This window comes from Paramisgurnus dabryanus, chromosome 21 (genome assembly GCF_030506205.2).
Source record: "Paramisgurnus dabryanus chromosome 21, PD_genome_1.1, whole genome shotgun sequence".
Lineage (NCBI taxonomy): Eukaryota > Metazoa > Chordata > Actinopteri > Cypriniformes > Cobitidae > Paramisgurnus > Paramisgurnus dabryanus.
The window spans coordinates 14,431,330-14,443,969 of record NC_133357.1 but is presented as its reverse complement, the minus strand read 5'-3'; the positions used below and the strand labels follow the sequence as shown (position 1 = coordinate 14,443,969).

General features: G+C 36.3%; 1 protein-coding gene across 2 annotated transcripts in view; it reads left to right on the top strand.

Moving 5' to 3' along the window:
* c1qtnf12 (C1q and TNF related 12) overlaps positions 1 to 9,348 on the top strand; it is a 29,441-nt gene extending 20,093 nt beyond the window's left edge. For both annotated transcript variants that reach the window (XM_065285787.1, XM_065285786.1), the window contains exons 5-8: positions 2,881 to 2,989; positions 5,118 to 5,211; positions 7,070 to 7,148; positions 7,929 to 9,348. In XM_065285787.1, the coding sequence (XP_065141859.1) occupies positions 2,881 to 2,989; positions 5,118 to 5,211; positions 7,070 to 7,148; positions 7,929 to 8,027 (381 nt within the window). In that variant the 3' untranslated portion in view covers positions 8,028 to 9,348. The remainder of the gene's footprint in view (positions 1 to 2,880; positions 2,990 to 5,117; positions 5,212 to 7,069; positions 7,149 to 7,928) is intronic.
* The last annotated feature ends 3,292 nt before the right edge of the window (positions 9,349 to 12,640 follow it).

Genomic DNA, 12,640 nt, shown 5'->3' with positions numbered 1-12,640 from the left:
ATGCACAGAATAAGCAGATAACTATCAAAAATCTGCTTATTATAGAAAACTGTTTTCATGCGTTTACATGCAAATAACAAACCAGCTATGCAAACAACTGCGTTTACATGGTACTTGGTGAATTGTCGGATTTCTCGCAGGCAGTGACGTCACCGCCTATAGTACATAATAGTCTTTAAAAAGCCGATGGCATATCTGTATTAAGCTATACTGTTGTATCTCGTGTCTGCAAAACCTGTAAATGTAACATGAGCTTTTATTTTCACAGTTTCTCTGCCAACTGCTTTAGTCGAGCGGAGTTGTTTTTGTCAGATTATAAATAACCCTATGCTGGGTTGTTGTTAACCAAACATGTGTTAATTATAACCCAACGGTTGGCTTTTTCCATATTTGAACCAACGATGAATAAAACAACTTAACTTTTTTAGAGTATAGAGGTACCTAGAGGTAAACATTAATCATGTATGTGACATACTGGATTTAAGATTGTAAATTATTTTAAAAACTATTAAGCTGAATATTTATATCTTAGTAATTTTCTCCTATCGTTCTGTTTTAAACCCCCTCATTTGTTTGCTTCACTACACTAGTGTGTCATATTGAGCACAAATTAGTGCTGAGAGGCCAACAAAAAAAGAAGGAAACAGGGCTTCTAATACTGAAAAGTAGCAAATTCACATTAATGCCAATTCGAATAAGCATTTCAGTGATTTAGGAACACAGTCATTTACAGTAAAACTTCAAAAGTGCATGAGATCGATTATTTTTAGCAGTAGGTTACGCTCTTGTCAGAGCTTAAGAAATTCCACTCTTAAAATGATTTTAAATTGGCTTGCTTTGTCTTGGTTCCATCTGGATACAAACCACATAGTTGTGTCTTCATAGTGACAGCTTTGCCGAATACTGAAAACCGATTTTAAGAGCTTTCAACCTGTTTGTGAATTTAGAGCCAGCTGTCATACAGTAGTAACCTCCTGATTGGCTCTTGTTATATGAGCGTAGTACTGTAATGAGATGCTGGATTGGTCAATCAGCCAATCAAGTAAAGCCTCTTAAAATATTTATATGCAGTGTGACGCATTGCTTTCTTTGTGGTGTACAAAAGGTACTCTGTCTGGGTTCTGGAAAAGTGAGTAGTTGGGATAAAAATAGACACTATTTGAAAAAGCACCCTGTTTTAGGGAAAAACTAAGGTTTGTGTTATTTTGATTATGTCAATAACCGGCGTACAACGAAAATCCATGTTATTTGTGGAGTATCCTCTATAGCAGTCATGGTAACACGTTCCAAAAAGGTTGCATTCGTTAACATATACAGTGGCAAGAAAAAGTATGTGAACCTTTTGGAATTTCATGGTTTTCTAAATAAACTTGTCATAAAATGTGGATATACTCTCATTCTGGCATAATAATCAAGGACTTTGCTGCCGTAACATTGCTGCAGGAGGGACAATGATATTATGTAGTGCCCGAAAATAGTCCCCTGCTATTGAAAGATACTAAGGGGACTATTTTCTATATTTGCAGCCATGTTACGGCAGCAAAGTCCCTGATTATTACGCCAGAATGAGAGTATAGTTCCTAGCCATATCTGCCTATAAAAATCGCTACTTTTTCCCCGTTAGTCTTAGTACACGATGTAACTACAGAAGAGTCAAGTTTTAAATAGGAAAAATATCGAAACTCTTTGGTTATTTTTGAGCGCGATGCTAATGGTCTAATCAGATTCAATGGATTATGCTAAGCTATGCTAAAAGTGGTACCGCTAGACCCGGTGGTCGTCTGAATGGATTCCAAAAAGGTAAAAATCAAATGTTTTACTCTAGGGGAGCTGGAAAATGAGCATATTTTCAAAAAAGTGGAGTATCTCTTTAAGGCACAGTCTTAACTTAGTGGTTAAGATTATCCAATTGGCCACAGGTAACTTCCTTTTTAAGTTGAACCAACAAATCTATTTTACTGTGTAGAGGTATTGCTCATTGTTAGTTCATGTTAGCTAATGCACTTCTTGATGTCAACAAATGCAACCTTATTATAAAGTGTTTTCAAGTTTTTCAAAACCAAGCTTCATTATTAAATATGCTTGATCACTTGTAAATGCAGTATGTATCCAGCTAGAGAATAAGTATCATAAATCAATCATCTAAAGAATCAGAATCATACTTTTCCGTATTAGAGAGATTACAATCATGTATATTTTTTCAAAGCTAGGTAAAATAACAGTTTTGCATGTCAACACGAAGTTCATCCAATTAAGATACATGTCAATCAGACTCTTCTCACGTATCTGTTTGATCTGACATGTATAAGACTGGCATTCATTGCGTGTTTTCTAAGTTGACAGCACAAAACTGGCATAACTGAAACCGCATTTAGCACACTAAGCTGGAGCACTCATTATTAAAGCGTCTTCGTCTGGAACTGTTGGTGGGTTCTGGAGGCGTAATGCAGAATAATGTGGTCTGGCATGGCTGCATGCTGCAGTTACAGTATGATCAAAAACAGAATCAGAGGATTCTTGGCAGATATCTACATATTTCTAGTCATTTAATGGTTATGTGCTCCCAAGCTGAGCCCTAAAACTTGTTCATTTTTAAACAGTGTATGAGGGATGCTTTGATTTGCAGCTTTATTAGATGGTGGAGGGAAAGAACTCAGTCAGATAATAAACAAATAGCTGAGACAATAATGCTTGGAATGCCAGTCTGCATTTTATGTGTTTGTGTATTATTTTTTCATTCAAATTTTTTAATAATGAGTGACTGCTGTTTATGTTTGACCAATAGTTTCTGCGTCATATAGTGTCAAGTAGAAACTGGTCATTTGATGTGCGATGTTTATTGTAAGTCCTCTATAATTCTCACCTGTTTCGTACCTTCAGCCTCCTGCCAAAGGTGCCTTCCTCAGAGGGACGGGAATGGATCAGACCACTGGACGATTTACAGCTCCTGTAACTGGAATTTATCAGTTCTCTGCCAATGTTCATATTGGTAAGAAAAGGTTAAAAGGTTCACCTCACCAGTAAAAAAACATTCAATCTTTCAAATGCCTTTATTTTAATTTTTCCAGTGAAATGATATGCGAATACACTGTCAAAAATAAAGGTACAAAGCTGTCACTGGGGCAGTACCCTTTAAAAAAGGTCATAATATGTACCATTTAGGTACAAATATGTATTTTTGAACTGCCAATATGTACCTTTAAAGTATGAGTACAAAGTTGTACCTTTTTGAAAGGGTACTGTCCCAGTGACAACTTTAGTACCTTTATTTCCGAGAGTGTATAATAATCAGCGATTTGAAGAATAAAGCATAATACAATAGAGATTTCATAGTTTGCAACATTGAATAAATTTAAGTACACTGTCAGAAAAAAATGGTCAAAGTAAGTTCCCTAGCTGTACCTTTTAAAAAGTACACATTTGGACCTAATAAGTTAATATTAGTACATCATATTGGTACCAAATGTATTCATTGTACATAAATGGTACATATTAGGACAATTTTAAAGGGTACTGCCATAGTGACACTTTCAGCTATGAACAATTTTTTGACCATTTTGTCAGTGTATAAAGATGTTTCTGATGTAAATCAGGAGTATCTATAGAGTAGTATTACATCCTTCATATCTCCGAAGAGTATTTTGTTTCATCAGATTTATAAAAGACAGAATAGCTTTACTGATTCTTTCCGATTAAGGAACGAAAAAATTCAGAAGGAGGAGTTACGAGCTGCGGGAGGAGCAAGTCATGAGTCAACACTTTATACAACACTGACTGGATAACTTATGATTCACTACATGTTCGTGTCGTTTATATAATATGCACTTACGTGCCTATTTCCAACATAACACAGAAGTCTTACTTACCGCATGCAACTCATGACCCAGTTGGGACTTTTCAGTGAAATCCAGCGATAAAGAAACACACACAAAAAACGCTGCTGCTACCACAAATAAACAAACTATATCTATTATTTCCATAAGGTTGGCTTTCTTCTCCTTATAACCAAAAACACACTTCTTCTTTCGTGCCATTGTTGAGTCTTCATATAAAACAAAGCTGTTGCGTGAAGTGATGCCTGTAACTTAGCGTCTTCGATTCTCGCTCTCCCGCTGATTGACGTGTGGTCGTGGTTTTCTGGGGTAAATGCCCATAAAAAGAAGTGATACGTATAGCTTACCCCCCAAAAAACTTCGGCTGGACCCGTAATTGAAAAAAACTTTTAGAAACTTGAATGAACCCCTGGCAAAGTGCATTCGGCACAGAAATACTCTGTAACACGTCCAACTGCTTTTTTGACACTTTGCATTTGTTTAGCATGAGGAAACAACTCTTAAACTGTGTTTATAAGTCAGAATGCATGAAATATCATCGAACTCCCCCTTTAAGATAACCAGAAAACACATAAAATACATAAATTATGAACACTAACGCATAAAATACATGAATTACGCAACATTTACTCCAAAAGTAGATGGCACCATGCAATGAATGTACTTTAGACTTGGCACGTTCTCAACACATGGATTGCATTCTCCTGTAACTCACATTCCCACCACGATGCATTTGTTTTCTGAGATTTATGGTGTCTTGCACAATATCTCGCAATTAAAAAAAACCTTGTACCATGCCTGAGAAAGCATGACCATGTTCCTGTTGGTTGATGCTCTTGAGGGATGGGATGGATGATCCTGTTGACTTTATCCTCTCTTTAGAGGGAATGCTGATGTTGAGTTACAGTCATATGAGCCCCAGGGACCCTGAACACAAAACTCTCCTAAGCTGCGGCGCCACCGTGCAACTCCGAGAAAAGGATTTGGCTCTCAGCAGTAGACTGTGGCAGAAAAAAATCAACATACCCAAACAAATTCACAAATCCACTGCAGACTTGTAGAAGAGAGCAATATTTAGACGCGGCGGGAGGTCAAACATGACTGGCTCTGGCACTATGCGCCCTAGATACAAAACTCAAGACTTTAAAACTGTACTCTTCATACTTAGCACTATATATTCTCAGGCCTTGTTTTCTGTCTTCTTAAATGGGAAATGTATTTTTTATTTTACTTTCTGTGTGCATTGATTTGATGCTTCATCATCATCATCATCTTTTTTTGTAGACCACACTGAGGTGAAGAAAAATAAGAACCAGCTGAGAGCCAGAGATAATGTGAGAGTTTTGATCTGCATTGAATCACTCTGCCACAGATATACGTAAGTTTCCTTTTAGTTTATAGAAAGGATAAAATTTTGACATCATTTTATGTTGCATTATTTAAAATCAGTGTTGTTTCCTTTTTTCTTTTAAACATAAAGTCACAAAACATATTAAACAATCACAAAATGGAGTAAATTACATTGTTCTGCAAAGAAAGCAGAAACCTATTTGAATAAATGAAAACTAATGTAGTATTGTGATCTGATATAATTATTGTGTTTTCAACAAAAAAGTTCATTGGCCACTCATTGGTCTTTTTTAGGTCTTTTTGCCAGACAATGTCCGAAGGTCTGACTCCAGCATTATTGCTAGGAAAGTTATTATGATTATACAGTATTATGTATAATTTACCCCCAAGTCAACTGTTTATTAGAGACAAACACTCGATTTTGGACTCAGCATCCACAGACCACATCCACATAAAATCATGACTCCAATATAAATTCATGACTCAAAGAAATGCATCGCTTCAAATGAAAATGAGTATTTTTCTTGAGCTCCTTCATAAATTGTGAGCATGCGGTTTTTATTTTAGTAGCTTAGGCGTGTGAGTGCATGTCATAAAAATCCTCTTTCACAAATCATGCAAAAATGATTTTACTTAAAAGAAAAATACTATTAGAGGTACTGATGGTAACGGAGGTTGAAACTCTGGATAAACTTTCTTCCAGTTTATGTTGGTTGTTAGTCCAGCATCTCATGGGCTATAAAGCATGTTGTCTGTTCTAGTTTGTGTGGAACCAGCAAGGCATTTCCTGTGTTAAACTAGAGCAGGCCTTTAAAAAATGTCCTCTCACCTTCCGTCTGATCCCCATCACCCTGCTAACCTTTTCTGGCCCACCTTTGACTCAGTGGGTCCCTGCTGGTTTTAGCAACAGTACCAAATGGTAATTCTTTATACTTATCACTGGATAAGATGGGTACTTCAGAATTCATATCTAAAAAGAATTATATTGGAAGTAACTATGGCTTTAAACTGGTGCTGATGCTGTGCTTCTTGATCTGGGTCAGAAAACCCAGCTAATGTGATTTACTGCATAAATCATCCTATATAATGTAAAGAACATTCTGTGAAAATATTATCTTGATATCTTTAATACTGATTGAGTAAGGTCATGTCAAAGATTGAAATCAATGAGTAAAGTCAAACTTTGAAACTTTGATCTCAAAATTAGATTAAGACTTTAGCCTGGTTTTGCAGGCTCACTTACAGTACAGTGAATTGTGACAAAACTTTTTTGTTCTGTTTATGCATTAAAGAGCACCTATTTCATAGTTAAAAAACAACATTATTTTGTGTATTTGGTATAATACAAAGTGTTTGCATGGTTTATTATTAAAAATACACATTATTTTCGAAATACCGTACATTTTTGTAGCTCCATATTTCACTCTAAAATGCAAGGATTTGAAAAGCTCTATCACTGATTGGCCAGCTAATCTGTACATTGGCCTGAATACCTCTGACGTCAGTCGTAAACTTGACGCTCCTTACCATGTTTGAAAGATTCGGTTGTTAACAGCAGTTAACTTACAGGCTGTGAGTCTAAGTGGGAGGAATTATCATAATGGCGGTCTTGTCTACATCACCAATCCCAGGAAGTAAACAGTGACCTACAATCCGTGCGTTTGTTGTAGTCCAAGAAAAGAGATTTATGTTGGAGATGATAACTCGCATCATTGTTTACTTTGGGGTTTGTACCTTTTGCATATCTTTAACATGTACTAATACACACACACACACCAAATGGAATTAAAAAATGTGAATTGGACAATAGGTGCTCTTTAAAGAAAACTCATGTTTGATATTGTTAAAACTAATCATCAAATGAATATTCTTTGTACTTTGTGTAGATCACTGGAAATGATTGTTGGTCTTGAAAGTAACAGCAAGATATTTACAGTATATGTCCATGGACTGCTCGAACTTCAGGTAAGCCTTAGGCAACCACCTACAGTACATAAAACAAAGTTCAACATAATTTACTCAGTTGAATTTTATGTTCTTATTAAATACAATGTTTTTAATACTGTGCTATGTGATATTTCTGCACTGGAGTCTCAAATCAATTTACCAAAATTTGGTCTTTAAATGTCTTTAAATGCTTGGCTAAAGTCGCCATGAAACAGAAGTAGCCATTGTCGTATTTTCCCTGTGGGGACATATATCTGAAATGAGAAACGGTAGGGCTGGATTTGAATTCGTCCATTAAATGTTGCTATTTGCAGCAATCTTTTTCCGGACCCCGCCCATCTGCCATACCATATGACCCGAAGTAAAGAGAGATAGTTTTGTGGAGGGGAGGAGATTTGCATTTTTGATTAAAGATTATGAGAGATTATAAAAATTAATGAAGCTCACAGTTAAGTCATTAAAAAAACTAATGACAGTTTTTCATTTAAATATCATTGGGACTTTATGATTAAAATAGCAAAACACTGGGGCCTCCTAGTGGTGCGGGGCCCTACGCAGCTTGCGTAGCCTGCGTATAGGGCGGATCGGCTCTGACCTTAAGGAACAACTTGTAGCAGCCTGTTAAATTTTAGGGGTCACGTTAGATCCTTAAGGTACAGTTATGTACCCAGAAAAAGTACAATATTGTATTATGTTTAGTATACCAGAAAAAGTAGAGTTTCTGACAGACATCTTTGATGTGAATGCCAGGAGCCACGCTGCAATTCACATTGTAATACAATGTTTTTTTTCTAATAGGCTGGGCAGTACACCTCCATATTTGTGGACAATGCAGCAGGAGCATCTATCACAATACAGAATGGTTCAGATTTCATGGGCATGTTGTTGGGGGTATAGCCTCGCTTATATCCTAGCCTATATCTGGCGAGCCACATAGGACTGCATTGCTGCTCTTTGGACAGTCACTCAGCATCATATCTCTTCATACGAGTGCTGTTGCCTGTTTAAACTTTATGAAAGTGCAAAGGACATGAAAACCCACAAAGCTACTAGAGGCAAAAACAGTCGGATGCAATACTCATAGACTTGACAGAGGACAGTGGATTCATATCTGCCTTGACTGTGCCATTTACAATGAATTTTTCCTGCGTCCTGTGTTCATACAGAATGATGCCGACCAGGCCGTATTTTGTGATATACATATATAGATATATATTATATTATATATAGTGCTGCTGTATAGCTCAGTGGTAGAGCATTGCGTTAGCAGCGCAAAAGGGCATGGGTTCGAACCCATAGCGATAAAATATGTACGTGTTGTAATGCAATGCAATGTAAGTCACTTTGGATAAAAGTGTCTGCCAAATGCATAAATGATATATAAGAGATTTTTGTACCTAGATATTGGTGCACATGTCAGCGCCCTATTCCTAGTCAATAATGTTTATATACACAATTTGTTTTTATATATGGTGAGAGGTTTCTTACAGTACATACACCCCAAGATGGGTTCATCTATATATGGGCTTAAAAGTCTAATATGTTTTGAAGGTGCAACACAAAACACACACCTTCTATTGTGCATACATGACTGTATTGTGTATTTCTAATTATCATAAGCTAGACAAAGTTTTATTTACTATACAGATCCAAAAAGTGTGTTTGAAAGCTGGACTATTCATAAACAACAGATTTTCCATTACGTTTGGCCAAAAGAAGGAATCAGGCACTTGGAAAAAGAAACAAAGAAAGAAAACAATAAGCCCCGAGGATCAGTCTGTTTTTATGTCCAGTGGGTAAAACTCCCAGACAATAATGCTGACCCGAGTGTGTGCTTGCAAAGCTACTATCATGATCCATTAGACATGTTAAGTTCCTGCTGAGTTTTCATTTCGTGTACTGTTAAATACATCATCTGTTTTTTTACATCTCACACTTTTCTTGATTTCCCCAGCTTATTTTAAAAGTGATTTCATCTTTAAGATGCACATATATCCGCATGTACAATTAAAAAATATATATACAGATTATTTATGTTTAAATGTATCTGCCAATTAAAATAGATTTATTTTTTTTAAACTAGTTTAGGCTTCCAATAGATCTCAATACAAGTGAATATATATGAAGCAAGACAGCTTAAACCTTTGCTTTCCAGTATCTTGTATTGTGGTGTAATGGAAATAAACTGTATTCAATAAATATAAAGGATATCTATTTACCTGGGCCTACCTGCGGTTGACTCGAAATGAATTTAATGGGCTTTGAAATTCTGCTAACATTTTAATTTTCTGCTCAATAAAGCAGGCAGGACAGAATTCCAATGCTTTTAGTTTTACTGTAACTGCACTGTAGCTGCAGCGCCTGGAAAATATTCCATGCAGTAGTGTGGAAAATGCTTCTTTGCATCATTTCCATTGTAAATAATCCAGGATAACTCAAATACCTTGGCATGCCAAATAGACTGATGGTGGCATGCCACCTGGGCACACTGGAAAGTCATTTCGAACATTAAAGTGACATCAAGTATAATTTAGTAAGCCACACTGATAAACAAGTCACTCACAACTTGTCTTCTACTTATATCTTGGTTTTTCTAGGAGTTTCAAGCCAATAGATATTTATGTTTTCACACATATGTTGGTGGTTTAAGAAATCTATGATTTAATAGTGTTTCACACATTTATTGGCCGTTTACACAACGTTTTTATGCGTTTAGATGTGTTTTATTTGCTTATGACAACAGCATTTTGGGATCCTGTAACGCAAGGTTTAATGACAGGTTTTCAAGGTCAAGTTTTTTAACCTTTTCATCTCTGTGTACATTACGTATCAAATCTGTGATAACGGTAGTGCCGCAACTTCAAAGTATGTTTTCGGAGTGTCTTGTGTGTTGCTCGTCTTTTCAAAATATGTGTTTGTTGCGTCATGTGAACCAAGTGCATCATATGTTTTGTTAAAACAAGTGCCTCCTGCGCACGTGTCAAAACCGTTTATGATAAAAGAGACGCTCACGTTCACAAAATACACGCAAGACACTCACTTAACAGTAAACTCTGATTACAAATGAGATTACGCGAGTTTCTGGCAAACGCGAGCGTCTCTTTTATCATAAACCCTTTAGACGCATCTAGGCACTTATTTTGACAAGATAACACGTGATGACACGCAGAACACATATTTTGAAATTACGAACCACACACATGACGGACTACATACATGAACTTCGCATCGTGCGCCCTTGAAAAAAGAAGTCACCAGCTGCCACTGGATAACGGTGATGTCCTGAGCATGCATTAATTTAGTCTATAGGCATACACGAATATAACCAAAACAACAATGGAGGCCTACAGTACTGTGTTTATGCTGCTCAAAATAAAAAAAATTGTCGCTTATATTGCACTAGTGTCACTTGTAGTAATAAACTTACTTCACCGTACATTTAAAAACTTCTCGATGCTTTCATCATATCAATTACTTGTATTTATCACAACGTAAAAGAATGTGCATGTGTGCTGAAGCCGCCCAGTCTCATGTAGATGCGAGTGTGAAACCCCTGCAATACACATGCCAAATTCCAATTTTGCGTGCATATGATACGCCAGTCCTTCCTGTTCACTTAATACGCCACATCTTTTTGTGTCGTTTTATGTACTGGTTTTTTCATTTTTTTCTGTTTTTTAAACCATTTTCGCTTGGTTTTGGGGTTAGATTTTGGATTTGCTTTAGGATGTTATTTAATATGTAGGTTTCTCCATGTTTTTGTCTATTTTTAAGCCTTGGTCACTTGGAGTTGGGGTTAGAATTGGGGATTGGGTTAGGATTAGGGCTGGGTATTGGCAAGGGCCTCACGATACACAGAGGTGGGTAGTAACGAATTACATTTACTTCGTTACATTTACTTGAGTACATTTTTTGGGTAACTAGTACTTTTAGAGTAAATTTAAGGATGGGTACTTTTTACTCTTACTCAGGTACATTTCTGGTGAAAAAACTGTACTTTTACTTCGCTACATTCGGTGGCGTTACTGCACTACTTTCAAATGGTAATAATTAATGGTAATAAATAACAGCTGCGTCACCCTTAAAGCGCGACCGCGCGGTCACTCTTTAGCGCGCGCGACCGCGCGTAGATGATAGGAGAAGCAGATGAGGGCGCGTGTGCGTTGTGCGAGATATCGGAGTATGCGTGGCTTCAAGTTTGGTCTATGTTTTCACTCCAAGAGGTCAAAAAGAATAGTTTCATAATGCGATGCATGTTCAGTAAACGAGCTGACATCTCAGCATACAGGAATTCAAAATCCAACCTGAAGTAAGTGTCACAGTATTGTCTATTTGAACACTATTAATGGTCATTTCACACACTGTCCGAGTTTTTTTTGCCATATGCACTCTTGTGCAAGCGATGACACAACCTAGTGTAAGTTAAACCATACAAACAAGCACGTTCACATCTGCACATTTCCATATAATTTTCCTAAACTAAACAAACTAAACAAACAGCATAATGTAATGACATCTTGCATTTATGCACAAATCCGGACACCTCACTAATGTGTAGAAAATACATTCAAATAAAAACGGGATTGTATTTTATTTAAATCCTTCCTAAAGAATGAATGAATAAAAATAAAAGAATTAAGTTTGATTTTAAAGAAACATGTATTATATATTATAATAAATGTAGAGTTGCACAAACAGTTCCATATGAAATTCTAAAATGATCATTTTTATTAAGCTCCTGTTTATGTTCAGTAATTGCACTTTAATGGCAATGAAAATAACCTATTCATATAAAAACATGATAACAAACAGACACACATGTTCTTTTTTGTTTACTGTTTGCATGTTTAAAAGCAGATGCTGACAAGTCTGTGTTGTGAACATTTAAATAAATACAGAGTTAACTGTCAGAAAAACATCTGTGTGTGCGTTTGAGATTTTTTTCTCAAATGACACGTTATGTGATGTTAATGTACCCATTTTAAGACTGCTTTACTTGTATAGAAGCAGAACAATGAGACTTTTAAGGAGAGGTTTGTGAAAACCCTCTAAGTAGTCTGAAATTCAGTGCTTTTGCGCTACTTCTCTATCAGATCGGAAGAAACGAGTAACTAACTACTTGAGTAGTTTTTTCATCTAATACTTTTTTACTCTTACTCAAGTAAATAAATAGATTGATACTTTTACTTGTACTTGAGTACAGATTTTGGGTACTCTACCCACCTCTGACGATACAGTACATATCACAATACATGGACACGATACAATGTATACAATCCATTGCATATTGCGATATATTGCAATACTTTGGCCTTTTTTATCAAAAATGTAAAAAAAAAATAGAGCTGATTTTTTAAAAACTTTTTTTAAGCCAAAGTGCTTCCACACGTCGACTTTGAAAGCTACAGGCGTTTAAAAAATTTCTGCCATTTTCTCACTCCCGCTAAATTCTGAGACATTGGCCAAATGGCCGTATATGACTGACAACTGGACAGCGACTACAGCAGCGG